This window comes from Syngnathus leptorhynchus, chromosome 19 (genome assembly GCF_054491065.1).
Source record: "Syngnathus leptorhynchus isolate UIUO chromosome 19, UIUO_Slep, whole genome shotgun sequence".
NCBI lineage: Eukaryota > Metazoa > Chordata > Actinopteri > Syngnathiformes > Syngnathidae > Syngnathus > Syngnathus leptorhynchus.
In genome coordinates this window covers 3,006,441-3,018,261 of record NC_141213.1, presented here as the reverse complement: position 1 = coordinate 3,018,261, position 11,821 = coordinate 3,006,441, and the positions used below count along the sequence as shown (strand labels likewise).

The following is an 11,821-nucleotide window of genomic DNA, read 5'->3' as shown; positions in this document are numbered from 1 at the left end:
GTCGCCAATTAACGACGTTGCTACGGCGACAGGATGCAGGTGTTGTCGTCATCGTTCATTGGGTTTCTCTTCCACCTCAATGTTCATAAAGACGCTCGGTCAAACTTTTAACGGTAGCGTCCAGACTTTATTTGCAAAACGTATTGCTTGAATTAGGTACGACAAGTGCGAACATGTTCGCATCGAACGCAACGAAGCGTCAACGAGCAAGCAAATGCTCTCGAGCCTCACTTGGAAACTTTATCGAAAGGTAACATGCTCGTATTTCTCAAATACGATTTTTCAAAATAAAATTCCACTTGTTTATATTTACATCACGTGGCATTTTTTTCATCATTTTATACAGTCAAGCAAATATGATAACTGCCAGTGACATAGAAAATAACAACAGGAAGAACAGCAAGTGGCATGAAAACATCTTTTTTTTTTTTTTGTTCCTTCTCATTTTTGATATTATGGCACCTTTTTTTATAGACTGCCAGATGAGATCCAGAATAAGATCCTGTCCTACTTGGATGCTGGCACACTAATCTGCATTACCCACGTTAGTAAGATCTTCTACCAACTTGGCAATGATGAGTAAGTATCATCACACACATTGCATTAAAAGGCAACAATGTTACAAAACTACTCCAAAGCCAAGAAAAAGCCAGGTCGGGGGAACCTTTGCAGAGATTATTAGAATTCAACTCCGCAGCTTCCTGCAGATCATAATTTTGATGTAGGCTATTTCCATTATATGACATCAGTGTCACTGCTAGTTCAGTGCCAATTTCAGATATAGAGCCGTTATGTGCATGTTGGTGTTAGTAGGAACATTGCGAACGTGAAGACTAGATGAGAGAAGCTCCACGTTATGTGCTCGGAATGACTAAAAAGCCTTTCATTAGATAATTCTACAAATGATTGACATTTCTCGTGTTGATACAACCAAGGGTATTATGGAGGAATATATACAAGCGGCATCTGATGAAGAAGCCAATGAAGATGGTTGGGGAGATGACCAGTTTGGAGTCTCAAGATCAACCTTCAGGTTACTGGAAGCTCCGTTATTTGAAAGCTCTGAGTGCGTGGAATCAGAGCAAGTGGAAAAGGAACGTTCGAGTCAGCCGTCACACGGGTTTGCCTCAGCACTCAGCCGAGATACTTCGGTAAGAGCACACCACCATCGTAGTCACCTTCAAGTCACAATTATGGAACGCACTTCCATTTCAACCGAAAAAAATCCAAGGCTCCATTTTATCCACTCAGAATGAGCCAAAAACAGGTTCCGCTCGGTCCCTCGCAAACTCTGCTGGCTTTTTACAACCTCTGATTAGGCGGCCCATTTCGACTTCCACGCCGCTCGCTGAGGTACAGAAGGAAAGTAGAAATAAGTGTTTTCCTCTCAGAGGCTGCCTGACTCGTTGAAATAAATGACTTCCCCACGATCCCCTCCCGACCTCTCATCTCCAACATATACTTTCTCTCTCGGAGTCAGACATTTTCCCCCCGTAGGGCTTTGTCTGTTTGAGACACTGGGGAGCGTACGATTTACCTTGCTAATAAGCATTTCAGAAGACATCACACACTCAGACAACGGCGGGGGGCCAAATCCCCTGGGTCATCTCGGTCCTCGCGGGCTGCTCTATTTTTTTTTTTTTGCTTTTGTTCCTCCCTCAGCGAGGCACTAGTTAAATCACAATAGGGACAGTCCCGAGTCTCAGTTTAGACTGAAAGACATCAAGAAATTCATCCGAGCAGGTGCGGCTTTATGTTACGATTGTAGTTTATTCCATTAGCAACCTGGCCCGACGTCTCTCGGCTGCTGATAAAGCAAACACAATAGCCGTTAAACGCTCGGTCGGTCGGGCGAGTTGGAAAATGTGCTCGCGGAACAAATGACTGCAAATATTTTAGATCCAGAGGGAGTTAGTTGAAAAAGTCTAAAGCTCTTATTATCTCACATAGCAGACACGTCACCTGGGAGCTGACGGTCATGGACAAATCCAAAAATGAAGCCACGTACGATCTGGCCTGGTTCCAGTTTTTCGAGACCTCAGTGGTGCTGTCCTGGAACGGAAGCCACTGGCCCGACTTGGATCAGATTTCCACCATTCGGCTCTACGGCGTCCGTAGAGTCGCCCTCGCCTGCCCCGGACTCAAAGCGTAAGACAGTCCAAGTCAATTGGCGAATCTGTGAAGTTTATTTGAGTTTTCCCTTGTGCTGACAGACCCGGTTGGAGATCCCTCATGGATGTGGTGGATATGAAGCATGCGAGCAAAAACATGCAGGACTTCGGCCAGGACCGCCATGTTGAATTGAAGCTGGTAAAGCCTGACATGGTGATGGGGCTTTGGAAGGTAATTATGCGAATGCACCATCATGGCGTATCAATATATCAATATAAAGTGAATGTATCATTTTCATTTTATTGGACAAGCAACTCTGCAGTCTGATAAGATCCAGCATGTGCTTTGACACTTCAAATAGTAGCCTGAGAGTGAAAATTGCTTTCGAACTAATAAGACCAGGAAGTTCTGGGTGTTAACTATATCACACCCTCTTTCCCGGATTTCAGTTTTTTCTTTTTTCTTTCACTTACTAACACCCTCCAAAACTGGCCAATTGCGGGGTTGCCTCCGTCTTCCCGCCAATTATTTCGTTTCTGTACTTTTCACAAGGTACAGCGACGCAGGAAATTTAAGTCGATTATCGATATAATCGCTTCGTGTTTGAATAATCGAGTAATCGTTTAGAGACATCTTCTGATTTCAGGCTCTCAAAGGTAATACATTCTTTCATTTCTCGAGTCCGCCATGAAATCAGACCGATTTTATCTTTTGAGTTGAATCAAAATTGGACATTTGCAGATTTCTGCTTTTTGGAAAGCAATGACCATTTTTCCTATGATATTGCTCAACTGTTATTTAGTTTTTTTCACTCACAAAATAATACCAAATCACCAAAAATGATCAGGGGAAAGAAAAATGAATACACTTTAAGACAAATAAATGTGTATTTCATTCGTCGATTAATCGATTCTAAAAACATCTGATGCTCACGGTCCTACTTGTGACCCATTCATGTGAAGTGAACAAAAAAAAACCCAAATGTTGCTTTACTTGAGTTTTTGTCAGGACAATGACAATATAACAATGCAGATTTTGTGTTCACAGGAGCAAGACAGCGTCGCCTTTGTCACATTCACCCTCCACTTGCATAGGCTGCTGGAGAGAAGTACCCAGGGAAGCTCTCTTAGGTAGGCGCCACATGTTCAAAGTGTGTCACCAGCAAATGCAAGTGACAGCGTTCATTCCCGGGGTGATCCGTCTTTGATGCTCTGCTCGCTGATGCGTCGCTGGCACTTCCACTACCACGCTGGTTGTTATCTTGTCAACATTCTGCCATTTCCCCCCCCTTTTTTTTCTCATTTGTCCGCATCGGCTTCGCCTAGGCGTGCTAAATCTGCCGTTTCCGTCAGTCTGTCATCGCCGAGGACTAAAAGATAGAATGGATTGAAATCTGGTCAACTGGACGAGGCCTTATATTAATACGACAAACGAATCCCATCTGTATTACAGTGAAATGTCAGCCTTTTTTTTTTTTTTTTAACGCTGATATTAACGCTTCATAAGTGTGCTCACAGCCTCCTCTAGTGGCTATATTTAAGAACACATTTAATATTCTTTATGAATTATTTTCCTTTCAATAGTCCCCACGTGGAGCCCGTGGTCCAAGCTCCATTTGATGACATCGACCCTGATTACGGTCTCCATGGTTACCAGCTCCACATCGCTCTCCACAGCACTGACTATGAGATCATGTCTGGAAGTTTCTCTCAGTTATTCTGCCGAAGAGGTAATTCGAGTGAAATATATGACTGAAAAATAATAATAATCATCTGTTGATTGTGAACATCGTCTATCTTTCAGATGAGATCTGTAACGGCCATATCCAACTCATTGCCGTTCATGACAGCAGCTTATCACGGCACCTAGCTTTGTCGAGAAATGTCACTCTGCCCTGGAGGTGTGAGGCCCTGCGAGGTGAAGTAAAGGTACCACTTAGTTAGAAGACTAGAAAAGAAAGTCATCTATATATTTTCGTTACCGTGACGACGGGGGGGGGGGGTGTAAATTAGGGTGTCGCGAAATCCACAATTTTGCCCAAACGTTTTAAGCGGGTGCCAAAGCAAACGCTGCTATCTAACGCTAACAGTGTAGTTTTGAAATCATGTATCTCATAGATCGTAAATTGCGAAGTAAATTGAAACAAATGGCCCTCGAGTCCATTTTGATCATGTCTTCTCTTCATCAGAACGGCTGTATCATGACTCTCACTCTTCTCGATGAGAGCAAGAAACCCTTTTGGTGCGTCAGCTCACCGGTTGCCACAAAGAATCTCGAGAAGCCCTTTTCGCTGTATTATTACGCCGCCCAACACTTCCAAATCCACTATCGGGATTCTGAGGGTCAAGTGTCGATGAAATTTGGGCAGATGGACCGGCAGGAACCGTTTTTCCTCGTGAGTTTAGTCGTTTATTTGACAACCGATAAAGTCAACAAGCACTTCCAACAAAAATTCTGAACAGGTATTGTTTGATATTAATTGGATTGAATTTAATTTTCTGAGTGAGTTTCATGCTCACCTTGGAATAATTATTCTCCAATGATGGGGCTGATGGATACGGACAATATTTGAGATAAAGCATCTATCGCTCATTTTTGTCACCTGTGAAAGATCAGACAGTCATTTTATCGGAATCAAATCAAGAAATGCTTTTTGGAATATTTGCCTGTGAATTAACGAGATTCAAAAGCATGACATCACTCGGGAAGCTCCACCACTCCATCAAATCATCTCTCCATTGTAAAGGGCCATTAATGCAACACCCATTAACGATGTTAGCCGTCAATTTTCCCGGGCTATCTTTAATATCCACTTAGCCACGAGTGTCAAAAGTAAATGGAAATATGTCGAGAATTTCTGGCATGCCGCCATTTTAATATTAGGGCATTAACTAGGAGAGCCGCCAAATGACTTGAAAATTGCTGAGTCATTGTTTTTGGAACGGTGATGTACTTTTGGTGACATTTGTGTCTTTGATTTAAGATGTTGAACATGTCATCACAATGTGTTGTATATTATAAAGAGTAATATTTGTCACTCTGTAAACATAAGATGAGCTGTACATTGTAATAAGAAGCTTCATTGTCCATCGTTAAAAAAAAAAACAGACATGCACATTAAATTAGTTGTAAGAGTTTTAAGCAGTATAGAATTTTTTCTTAATTTGAATATGTGGAAAGTGACCACACGAGGGCAGTAAAGCACCTTTGGTTCTCATGGATGGATGAATGGACAGACAGAATGTCAAGTTAGTTGCCATGGTAACATGTGATGCATTTTTGATTTCCTGAAACTGGAAATCAAAAGTAAAATGGAAGCCCGCAGCGATAATGCTCAGTTTGGTTTTGAGAAGTGCCCATTTCCTTTATTGTGCCTTTCAACCATGGTGACTCCACTTGTGTCAATCAATATTCTGCTTAGCTCATTCATTTCAGATTAGAGCACCCCAGGTTTCTCCAGGTGCAACCATCTGCTAAACCCTGCTCCAATTTAATCGGTAATAAAAGGCGATTTACCATACGGAATAGAGGAAATGAGTCCTGAGAATGGCAACTTTGAAAATGAGCGAGAGCACATAGAGTTTGTTGAATTTTTTTTTTTTTTTTTTTAAAGGAAATCAAACGGCCCTGACCGTAATATCTACAACATCCAAGAAGTCGATCCATGCAGGTAGACCTTGATAAAAACGACTCGGTGCGTGTTCCTCCTCTGCTGTCGTTAGATCAACCTTGTGAATTGGAACGCGCGCCGCGTCTCATCTGATAATTTTAGCTAACACTCAGAGGACGGCATTCATCAACGTCACGGGTGTTTTTGCCAGTCGTGCATTTCTACACATGGCGTGTGCCCATTCCTGTGTATTCCAGCAGCACCCCGTGTGGCCTTTGCCACCTCAGCAACGTTCAGTCAAGGTTAGGCGGTCATTGCGGAGAAACGACCATCTTCCCTCAATCGGTTCCTGAAAATGATCAAACGTGTGTTTGGATTAAGGACTCCATTTTCATTGATTGGCAAAACTTGTTGTTTTTCCACGCCGACATATCAACTGTCCTTTACGATTCGAGGCGTTCCAAAAAAACGTCAGCTCGGATCTCGGTGTACACACGGGTCGTTTGAAACCAATTTCAGATGTGTCAGGGGAAGCGATGCCGCACGCCCGTTGTGACAGTTTGAGTGGAGCGGCCCAAAAAAATCACCGAGTCGCTTCTATTTTCAAAAAGCTTCTGATCGGACATGTATTACTTTTATTATCATTAGCTGCAGGTTAAGCAGAGTAGTGTCAGGTGAGGTCACATTTTCTCGTCCTCCATTAAAATCACACTCCTCTGAGATCATTCGGATCAATTTTGGAAATGTAATTGGAGCTTGACATCATTCCAAATCCCGGGTTATCTGGACTCCGACTATTCCGTGCACATAAAAGAAAAAGGTTTGAGTGTAAAAAATGTCAAAAAAAAAAAAAAAGGTAATATATGCAGCCCCGCTGCTCTGTTGCATTAAAATCCATTCCTCGGTGCCCATTATGTGTCTTGTGAAAGCTTTCACTTGCAGAGTGTTCCCGCAGAGCATATATCACGGACGAGCTGTGGTCTGATGACAAAAAAGCCCCCCCACCCCACCCCACTCACTTCCCTTAGGGGCTCATTCAGTGTATTCCTGAATAATTACCTTCAAGTGATTAAAGAAATCAATGAATTGCAGTCACTCTCCCGGGCACTAAGCAAAGGCTAAATAAAAGCTTGGATTGTCACACAATGTTCCCACCTGTCCAGGCTCTCTTGAAGATTCAGTTAACCTTCAGTTTCTATTGTACATTTAAAAAAAAAAAAAGTCCATATCCGCTTATTGCTAATCAGAGATTCGTCGTTAAGAGGAAACGGCAAGGGCGGGGCCGAGGTTTGACATGAAATGATTAACAGCAGCTCCAACATGTCTGGTGGGATTTGTAAGTTTGATCTTATAAGTCTTAACAAGGGAAAACTGCCAGTGTGGCTCATGTGAATCACTCATCAAAGATTGAACAGGAAAAAAAAAAACAGAAGCGTTGAAAAACCTCAGTCGTTATGAAAACTTAAGTCGGGCCGGCCTACAAAGGTGCTTGTGCTACAAAGTAAAGGAGAAGTAGTTCGGGCTCTAATTTGTTCCTGGCAACACGTCAAGCAGCTGTTCAAGTGTTCCTCCAGCTTTAGTGAGCGTCCTACAGTTGAACCTTTAGTTAATCCCCCCCAGGAAGTGAAATGGGAGAGAGAGAGAGAGAGAGAGAGAGAAAAGTCCTACGTGGGTAAATAAACGTCTTTTCAATGACAGGAAAGTTATTTGCTGGAAGCACTTGAAGTAACACCACAAGCTCATTTCGTTAACCTTCAGGTTCTCACAGTGTACTTGTCTTTGCTATTGATTTAAAGACTTGACATTTTTTTTCATTAATCAAGTCAGAAGGACTTAGGTGTCTTTTTTTTTCCATGTTGTGCTCAAGCGTAGAAGAATTTGAAGCCATTCATCCAGTAATTAACGATAGCCTCGTCAATTCTAGTCCGCTATTATATTTCCGTACCAAGTATTTGTAGGTTTGTGTATTAAAAAGGCACCTTGCAAATGACTGTCAGGAAATCCCTGAGGTGTTGCAACGCGCAGATGTGCAAAACTATCTCGGGAGGAGATTTGACAGATGTTGAATGCAGCACAGTTCTGAACACAAATATTTAGACGTATCTGCTGGTGGAAAATGTTGCCAGACGGACTCGGTGATAACCTTCAACACCTGAGGCTGCAAAATTTCTCTCCTCCTGTCAGTGATATTGATTGCTGCCGGATAATAACAATAATAATAATAAAATTGTGTATATATAATAAAAAATATATAATAATAATAACAATTAATAAATAATAAAAAATTATATATATATATATATATATATATATATATATATATATATATATATATATATATATATATATATATATATATATATATATATATATATATATATATATATATATATATATATATATATAATAAAATTGAATAATATTTCTTTTTTCATAATGCATCTTTGAAATTCTATCCAGTGAATCATTCAATAAAATGTTGATGTGGATAAGGAGTCGAACAATGTTACCATGGAAACCAATTGGAGGCAAAGGCTTGAGATAATGGTACGGCAACATACGGTGATATTTGAGAGCGTGTGACATCACAGCGCATCTCAGCCGGATTGCAAAACTATCTAAGACGACGCAGAGTTTAATCCTCTCCCGATTCCACTGTCACTCACGCTGGCTGACAAGAGGCACGGCAGCGTGAAATGACAGACACGGCTCCACACCGATGAAGCGTCACGTGAAGATATGATAAACGAGATGATGAGGGAAAAACTTCTTGATGAAAGTTTAATGAGGAAATTAAGCGCCGTACTTTGGATCTTAATGGCAATGTGGGTTCCATACCACAATAAAGAAATAAGCCATTAAAAAGCCAGTTTAGAACCAGTATGTTGTCGGTTGCCACGGTAACAAATAATACATTTTCCCCCAAGCTGACATGGCAAGTCAAAGTGATCCTATACAAAAAGTGGTATCACACAAAAAAAAAAAAAAGATTTGCCTTCATATTTTGAGCAGTGGTCATGTTTATTATGGGATGTCGAGTCTTTCCTCTATTATGTCTTTCTTCCTTTGCGACTATGACTTTGATCCCTTATGACATCAGTCGTGTCAAAATTGTGCTCGGTTCATTTGATTTCATTGAAATGAGTCATCAGAGTGAAGAAGGGAACTCCAGCTGGCGCATCTGCGAAACTCTCGCTCGACTTTCTTCAACACCAAAAGGTTATTTGCATCTGTGAACCACAAAATGGATGAGGTGGAAAAAGTGAGCCTCGAGAAAGGAAATTTTATAAAAGAGGTAGAGGACCATCCACTCAGGGTGAGTTTTTTTATTTTTTTTTATCTATTAATTATAAAGACACTAATAAACAAATTGAAGTGAATATCAGGATGCTAATGTTTGTAGTTGCATTGCATTAATGACTCAGGTTGAGTTTTTTGTAATTATATTTACATTTTCTTTCATTTATCAATTATAAAGACCCTAATAAACAAATTGAAGTGAATATCAGGAAGGTAATATTTGTGGTTGCATTGCATTATTGTACAGCTGAAATACTTTCTATGCTAACGGACCAGCTAAAATTATTAGCTAATGAATACCTTGATCCCTTTATAAAGTACATGGCTAGCGTCTTCATGGTTGAATTTTGGTTATGTATGACTCACTGAGAACGTAAGATATCTTTTATTGTTCAGGAATATTTGTCTTATTTCGTCGATAGTTGAAGTTGTCATTGTGTCTTTCAGGCTCAACAACCTGTAGAGCAACAAAATGGCTGTTGTGGCGGCTCTGCTCAAGCAGACGGAGGCGCCGCTTTGTGGGAACCCCGTTCACACGAGAATATCTTGGAACAAAAACTCAAGGAAAAAGAAGATGAGGTGAACTCGCTTCTTCATGCCTTGAGCGACGCCGAGACGGTCACAGTGTTCGTCAGCAAGTCGTGGATGGACGCGTACGAGCAGCTCATCCAAACTTTCGAGGACGACTCCAACAACATAGCGGCGGCCATAAATACAGAGTGGCAGAACTGGTGGGCCTACCGAGAGCAAGAGACCGCCGACCAGTTCCAGACCCAGTGGGAGAACATGCGTTGGCACATGGACGAAATGGCGGCCCAGTTCAAAACCGAGCAGGAGAGCATGCAGAGGCACAATATGGAAATGTCGGCGTACTTCCGGCGTGAGATGGAGAAGTTCCGACAGCACATGGGTCGGGTCGTCCAGGAAAAGGATGATTTGATTGCAAAACTGCAAAGGGAAAACTCCATTCTGTCACAGGCGCATCATTTTAAATTCCCGGAAGAGCAACAAAGTCTGAAAGCTTTCGAGAGTGAGCAACAGGCCACGGGATCTCACGTGGTTGAAGTGACAAGTAGCGACCCAAACCACGACGCCCAATGAAACATATCGGCTACATTTGTAGCATATTCTTTACCGATTTACAAGCTAATGAGTGAGAAAATGAGATGTAGCTTAGAAATGAGATGGAATCGAAAGAACCTAAGAGTTTGGGCACGTCGACAGAAAAAGCAACCTCCAATGTCAAATCTGGAACAGGTTCAGATAACAAATGGACGGCATTAGCTAGCGTGCTACATAACAGACGGACATTAGCTAGCACGCTATAGTATTTTCTTGACACATTCTAGATGACCGAATCGAATCACGACAAGAATCCTCGATGCAGGTATCTGTGGGAATACTGTCAATTGGCATATTTATTAATTCCTGCAGCGAGGGCAAGAATTGATGAGATGGGTGTCTCATCAAATTGATAACGTCGCGCCATTTATCTGGCATTAGCATGTGCTGACTCGGCAGGCGCCATTTCAGTGGCGCTCGCATCGTCACTGCCATCGTTTGTTATAGTAGGGGTCCGATCAGAAGTTATCGAGAAGGATTCTGCTGCGTTTTCCATCAGCACTTTTCGATCATAGTTATCAGTCAAAGCACCGACGAGTATTTTCAAATAGCTGTGGCGGTTGCCAAGGCCACACATGATCGATGCCTGCTGCACGTCTCCCATCACAAGCGCCGCTCCGATGTAATAACCAACGTGACCCCTTTTTTTGGAAACACTTTTTGTTGTTGTTGTTGTTTTCAAACACGGCCTAATCCCGGCGGCATTTAGACACCGACTGTCCACCACCGACAACACAAAGCGTCTTTAGGAAAATCAGGACCGAGTCAGCTATTAGAAATAAGGCAATGACGGAGCTTGAAGCACTTGATATGCAGGCATCTGCTTTGTGGCTTATCTCCACTGCTCAACTGTGCCGAGCAATTGCTGCTTGGCTGGCCCAAGTGAAAAAAAAAAAAAAAAAGACTCCCCCACACCACAGCCTCACCCACTTCCACTCATTTTGTCTCCACTTGGCTTTTATGCCTGCTTGGAAGGACATTATTGCAATCGTTTCCAATCATGTCAATTGTAATTAAATGGATGATTTCCTTTCCTTCCGCTTATGTGAAAGCGAGTGTGGTGCTGTTCAGGCATGGAAACATCTTCGTTTGTTCTGAAAAATAAATGAAGTATTTAAAATGCATTCCAGGTGTCATGTTTTGAATTGTTTTTTGGGGTTATTTTATTGTCTAAGATACTCCTACCTTGAAATGTACATCGTATAATGTACTTTACAAATCAAAATTGAATTATATATATTTTTTTAGATATAGTTTCAGACTAAAAAAGACATTTTTACATCTGGCCTTGTAAATGAACTGAAAGCAAAGAGGAAAAAAAATGGTTGCTAAATGTGCTTACACACTGATCGGTGATGTAACCACATTGATTTCACTCAATGACTGACTCAGCTACCCTGCAAGAAAGCGGGACGTAAACAGAAACTCGGGTCGCGGAGAGAGCAGTAATTCATGCCAAAACCAAAATGGCGTGTTCAAAGGATAGACATCAACCTTCCGGCGTTTGTGAATAAGCCAATCAGTAGACGTGCATTTCACAATGGCCGTCCAACCTCGTGCGTACGTGTGTGTGATTGCTAATTGCTTTTACCTTCACCGCCACACACCGATTCATCAGATACCGCAGACAGATCGAACCAATGACTCATGTCTAATCCCGCCGCTGACAAATATCCC

The 11,821-nt window shown here is 41.8% G+C and overlaps 2 protein-coding genes across 5 annotated transcripts; both read left to right on the top strand.

The window, feature by feature from the left end:
* On the top strand, positions 1 to 5,600 carry fbxo15 (F-box protein 15). Of its 4 annotated transcripts, none has more exons than XM_085939758.1 (9): positions 1 to 250; positions 475 to 579; positions 936 to 1,151; positions 1,954 to 2,148; positions 2,214 to 2,343; positions 3,160 to 3,242; positions 3,696 to 3,841; positions 3,916 to 4,040; positions 4,301 to 5,600. In XM_085939758.1, exons 1-9 carry the CDS (start codon positions 174 to 176, stop codon positions 4,568 to 4,570), a joined length of 1,347 nt encoding a protein of 448 aa, XP_085795884.1. In that variant the 5' UTR covers positions 1 to 173; the 3' UTR covers positions 4,571 to 5,600. The 4 variants fall into 4 exon arrangements, with proteins under 4 accessions (XP_085795884.1, XP_085795883.1, XP_085795886.1 ...); XM_085939757.1 differs by having other exon boundaries at positions 1,951 to 2,148; XM_085939760.1 differs by having other exon boundaries at positions 1,951 to 2,148; positions 3,916 to 4,029; positions 4,301 to 4,491.
* A 3,276-nt stretch (positions 5,601 to 8,876) lies between these two features.
* On the top strand, positions 8,877 to 11,278 carry LOC147041662 (uncharacterized). Its single transcript, XM_085939303.1, has 2 exons — positions 8,877 to 9,038; positions 9,470 to 11,278. The coding sequence occupies exons 1-2, from the start codon at positions 8,967 to 8,969 to the stop codon at positions 10,121 to 10,123; spliced, it is 726 nt and encodes a 241-aa protein (XP_085795429.1). The 5' UTR covers positions 8,877 to 8,966; the 3' UTR covers positions 10,124 to 11,278.
* Positions 11,279 to 11,821: the final 543 nt, after the last annotated feature.

What these genes read in the sequence shown, in the direction of transcription:
- fbxo15 (XM_085939757.1), top strand. Translation starts at nt 174, where the DNA reads ATGTTCGCATCGAACGCAACGAAGCGTCAACGAGCAAGCAAATGCTCT. An exon ending in GCCTGCCCCGGACTCAAAGC is followed by an intron (nt 2,149 to 2,213) that starts GTAAGACAGTCC and finishes TTGTGCTGACAG; the next exon opens with ACCCGGTTGGAGATCCCTCA. An exon ending in ACCCAGGGAAGCTCTCTTAG is followed by an intron (nt 3,243 to 3,695) that starts GTAGGCGCCACA and finishes TCCTTTCAATAG; the next exon opens with TCCCCACGTGGAGCCCGTGG.
- LOC147041662 (XM_085939303.1), top strand. Translation starts at nt 8,967, where the DNA reads ATGGATGAGGTGGAAAAAGTGAGCCTCGAGAAAGGAAATTTTATAAAA. An exon ending in TAGAGGACCATCCACTCAGG is followed by an intron (nt 9,039 to 9,469) that starts GTGAGTTTTTTT and finishes TGTGTCTTTCAG; the next exon opens with GCTCAACAACCTGTAGAGCA.